Genomic DNA, 5000 nt, shown 5'->3' with positions numbered 1-5000 from the left:
ACAGGTCACACACACACACACACACACACACACACACACACACACACACACACACACCATGCAGTATTAATTCATCCAGCATGCATTCAATTCATTAAAAGTGACAATATAGACATTTATAATGTCTATTTCAATTAATTGCTGTTCTTTTGAAATTTCTGTTATTGTGCGGCACAACTGCTAATAATCAGAAATGTTTCTTGAGCAGCAAATCAGTATATTAGTGTGATTTCTGAAGGATCATGTGACACTGAAGACTGGAGTGATGATGCTGAAAATGCAGCTGCGCATCACATAGATAAGATAATTGGGGCCTTGATCGTTTGATTGTGATTTTCTGCAGATATGTACTTTGTCACGTGGGCCGCGTCTCACGAGGGACGATCTCCTGGTCAGCCGCTGCCAGCACACGGCAAAGCGCTCGGACGTCTCCGTGCCAGCGACCTCAGTGAGATTATACACAAGGTAAGACGAGAAATAAAATATCACGCATTCATATCAGTGTTTGCTAAAGGCGTCACAATACACTTAATTGGGTTGGAGAGTATTGTTCAATCCAAAAAATGTAACAAATTAATCCAAAAGCCTATAAATAGCGTGTATTAACGACAGTAAAAGACCAAATTCTGCACGTGATCACAAAAGGAAGTTATTTCAAACACTGTATGGAGTTTTAAAGTGATTAAAATTTTACTAATAATCTCATAAAATGCAGCATGATGCTAATGTTAGCTCTAATACAGTTGCAGATCTTCTTCATAATCTATTTTGTCATAATGCTTCACGTAAGGTCACCAAAAAATGTTCGTGGTAATGTTTTTGGTAATAATTTGTAGTAATAATTAATAACTCATCCCAAACTGGGATTGAAGCGACGTGGCTTGGTAAACATTTTATTGCCAGTATAGAGGCTGCTAATGGCTGAATATAAAAACAGAAGAATAATCATAAAATAATAATAAGGATAGTATGCTCGGAGAGAAACTGTGCATTTAGTCTTAAAGAGACAGCAGCCTCTGTCTGGCCTTCTAATCAAACAACACCACAGCTTGAACAAAGATTAATCTGTATTTAATTTAAGTAGTAAGGCTTATTGTATAGAGGTATAGAAATCCTTAAAGTGAGCTTTTTAGTAATAAATGAAAAAAAATTATCTGTAAAATCAGTTTTGTGATCCGTTGCACCACTAGTATTTATATATACATAATAAATATTCACAATACATACACACATATAAATAAAAACCTTTATTTTGGATGCAAAAAATCAAGAATAATAGTTTAATACTAATTGTTACATTTTTATTGTATTAGTTAATATTTTATTTATGAAATGTTATTAAATAAATTAATTCTTTTTCTTATTTAATTAAGCTTATCTTGCAGTTGAATTTTATCACATTTTTATTTTTTATTATTTCATATAGCTCATCCTTTATTTTTTTGTTATTTAATTTTTTCATGTATCGATTAAATAATTCAAATGTGGACATTATCTAAGTTTTTTTGTTTATTTTGTTAATTCCATCGAATTTATGAATTAACGCTTTCATTTATTTAAGTGTATTATCTTGCAAATGTTACTGTTCTGTTTGTTCTTCTGTTTGAAATCAAATCGTATTAAATCTACGTTGCTTTGCGTCTCTTCAGGGAATAGTTGTGTACGGCCGTGATAACCGCGAGCTGGACGTCCTGCTGTTTCCGGAGGTTCTGGACTACATGTGTCGAGTGGACCGCGTCCTGAGCTCTCCGGGCGGCTCGCTGCTGCTGGCGGGTCGTAGTGGGGTCGGTCGGAGAACAGCTACGTGTGTGGTCAGCCATATGCACGGGGCGTCACTCTTCACTCCCAAAATCTCCCGCTCGTACTCGCTGAAGCACTTCAAATCTGACCTGAAGACTGTGAGTCTCTCTCTCTCTCTCTCTCTCTCTGTCTCTCTCTCTCTCTCTCTGTCTCTCTATCTCTGTCTCTCTCTCTCTCTGTCTCTCTCTCTCTCTCTCTCTCTCTCTCTCTCTCTCTCTCTCTCTCTCTCTCTCTCTCTCTCTCTGTCTCTCTCTCTCTCTCTCTCTCTCTCTCTCTCTCTCTCTCTCTCTCTCTCTCTCTCTCTCTCTGTCTCTCTCTCTCTCTCTCTCTCTCTCTCTCTCTCTGTCTCTCTCTCTCTCTCTCTCTCTCTCTCTCTCTCTCTCTCTCTCTCTCTCTCTCTCTCTCTCTCTGTCTCTCTCTCTCTCTCTCTCTCTCTCTCTCTCTCTCTCTCTCTCTCTCTCTCTCTCTCTCTCTCTCTCTCTCTCTCTCTCTCTCTCTCTCTCTCTCTCTGTGCTAATAACACCAGGCTCTCTCTCTAACGCTCTCCCTCTGTCTGTCTGTAGGTCATGCAGTCGGCCGCTGTGGACGGACAGCAGGTCGTTCTCTTGTTGGAAGATCATCAGTTCGTGCATCCCTCGTTCCTGGAGATGGTCAACAGTCTGCTGTCCTCAGGTCAGTTCTTATCCGTATTCTCAAAATGCTCCATACAGTGTCACTTGTGCATCATGTTTTGCGTTCGTAACAGGTGAGGTTCCAGGTTTATACTCCACCGAGGAGCTGGAGCCTCTGCTGTCGTCTCTGAAAGATCAGGCGTCACAGGATGGATTCACCGGGCCAGTTCTCAACTACTTCTCCCACCGTATGTACTCACACTTACACACACTATTGCTTTAAAGTTCTATAAAACATTTATCAAGCCCATTTTGCTTTTCTGTATTAATGCATTTTATTATTGCAACATTCCTGTTGCTCAAATGATAAATTGCAAACCTTGAATGCAATGTAGTTCACTTTGGATAAAAGCATCTTTTAAATGCATAAATGTAATTAATAATTATTTTATTTAATGTTTTACATTTGATAAAATTGGTTTAAAAAAAAAATATTTTCTTTTTTTTTGTTTTATTTTTATTTTTGTCTTTTTTTGTCTTATTATAAAATTGTCTGTCAAATGCATAAATGTAAGTTTTCTTTCCTTTTCTTTTTTTTTTCCTCAAATAAATGTCAATAGACATCATATTAAATACTGACATATTTAATGTTTTATATTTCATGCATTAGTCAGAGGCTTACAAAGTTGGCATACAAGGAGCAATCCTTATTTTGATCCTTTTTTCGAGTTAAAATAGTTTTCAAACGTGTAAATGAGCTAAAAGCTTATTTAGTTTTTCTGCTGAGCATAAAGATCACTCCAAAGTTAATGAGCAAGCACTAAAACCCGCCACAAATGTAACACTTCAGATGTGTGAGTATTAGTTTGGTTCATTTACTTAAAAATATTTTTTATTGTTCATTGAAATTAAGAGGAAATGAAATAAAATCTAAATATCAGATGAAAACCTTTTAACTAAAAAAAAATAAAAATAAAATAAGTGCAAGTTAAAGAAATAAAATTATTAAAACTAAAATTAAATTAAATTTAATTTAATAAAAAAAAAAAAGTAAATAATGAATTTACTAAAACTAACATTAAAATGCAATATATAAATAAAGACTAATTAAATAATGTGTGGTTGTTAGGTGTGCAGCAGAACCTCCATGTGGTTTTGATCATGGACTGCACTAACGAACACTTCACCATTAACTGCGAGAGTAACCCCGCCCTCTACAGGAAGTGCTCCGTCCAGTGGATGGAGGGCTGGTCCGACGGCAGCATGAAGAAGGTGGGTGAGACGCAGCTCATTCATTCAGCACACAGAAAGCTCTCCGTTTCTATGATCGTGTGACTCTCCTTCAGATCCCAGAGATGCTGCTCTCGAGGATGGAAGAAGAAGACGAGAAAGGTGGAGACAAACAGAAGAAGAAGAAGAATCCCGGTAGGACGTTGAAGAGAAGTGTGCGTGCGTTTGCGGGGTGGCTGTACGTGGGTGTTAAACTGCTCTCCGATCGGTTGTGTTTCAGCGTCCGTGCACGCAGAGCTCTATCGCTCCTTCCTGGCGATTCATGAGTCGTGCCGGGAGTTCGGAGCCACTCCCAGTCAATACCTGAGCTTCCTGCAGGTGTACCAGTCCATCTACAGCTCCAAGCGGAAAGAGCTGACCCACAAGCAGCAGCACCTACAGGTGGATGGAGGCAGCTCGCATTTACAATCAACACACAGGCCACGTACACGTGAATTATCGTTAACAAAAACGAACTGAAACTACAAAATCAAAGTCTCTGGTGTCCACAGAATGCGTCTGCTCGGCTAAAAATGCCCCACAGTTTATCAATTATATTATTTCGAAAATGCGTGGAAGCAGCATAAAGACAGATTTTTGTGCCTGTCTTTTTAAATGCAAATGAGCTGCTAGTCCCCGCCCCCTTTTCCAGATTAGATCTGCTCCATTACACACACAGACGGAGACACATTTCTGACGTACCGTACAGACTGCGTAGAATTTCCAGAAATGCAGTTGTCACTACTTGTATTTTTCGGGTTGTTTTAGTGAATTATGTGTATGTGCAGAACGATTAAGGAGTAAAAAAAGGTGAACTGGCAACCAAATTTAGCTGTAGCGTGTACATGGCCCTATGCTAATATTTCGGTGCTCATGTGACCGCAGGCGGGCGTGGCCAAGCTGAACGAAGCCAAGGCATTGGTGGATGAGTTGAAGAGGCGAGCGGCCGAGCAGAGCAGCTTACTGAAGACCAAACAGACCGAGGCGGACGCCGCCCTGCAGGAGATCACCACGTCCATGCAGGTGTGTGTCTGAGATGCACGTGTGTATTTACCTGAGTGTACCCGACTGTATTTACGTGAGGTGCGTTTCAGAACGCCAGTGACCAGAAGACAGAGATGGAGAAGATCAAAGAGAGAATGGCACACGAGGTCTCCAAAATTGAAGAGAGGAAGAAGAAGATAGACGAGGAGCTCAGAGAGGTTCAGGTGAGCACACCTCAGCCATACTTAAAGGAACTTAACTGGAAATGTATATTTTTAAACTTTAACCAAAAGCAAACTAAAGGTTAGCTGAGGCAAAATAAAGCAACAAAGCATC

At 39.5% G+C, this 5000-nt stretch overlaps 1 protein-coding gene across 3 annotated transcripts in view; it reads left to right on the top strand.

The window, feature by feature from the left end:
* LOC122358998 (cytoplasmic dynein 2 heavy chain 1) overlaps positions 1 to 5000 on the top strand; it is an 81715-nt gene that overhangs the window by 35943 nt on the left and 40772 nt on the right. For all 3 annotated transcript variants that reach the window (XM_043259045.1, XM_043259046.1, XM_043259044.1), the window contains exons 48-57: positions 1 to 4; positions 344 to 465; positions 1650 to 1898; positions 2364 to 2472; positions 2546 to 2659; positions 3541 to 3683; positions 3758 to 3836; positions 3922 to 4082; positions 4566 to 4703; positions 4775 to 4888. The exon at positions 1 to 4 is cut by the window's left edge and continues 158 nt beyond it. In XM_043259045.1, coding sequence (XP_043114980.1) covers positions 1 to 4; positions 344 to 465; positions 1650 to 1898; positions 2364 to 2472; positions 2546 to 2659; positions 3541 to 3683; positions 3758 to 3836; positions 3922 to 4082; positions 4566 to 4703; positions 4775 to 4888 — 1233 coding nt within the window. The remainder of the gene's footprint in view (positions 5 to 343; positions 466 to 1649; positions 1899 to 2363; positions 2473 to 2545; positions 2660 to 3540; positions 3684 to 3757; positions 3837 to 3921; positions 4083 to 4565; positions 4704 to 4774; positions 4889 to 5000) is intronic.

This window comes from Puntigrus tetrazona, chromosome 15, assembly GCF_018831695.1.
Source record: "Puntigrus tetrazona isolate hp1 chromosome 15, ASM1883169v1, whole genome shotgun sequence".
NCBI lineage: Eukaryota > Metazoa > Chordata > Actinopteri > Cypriniformes > Cyprinidae > Puntigrus > Puntigrus tetrazona.
The sequence above is the reverse complement of the archived record's forward strand: the minus strand, read 5'-3'. Positions and strand labels throughout refer to the sequence as shown.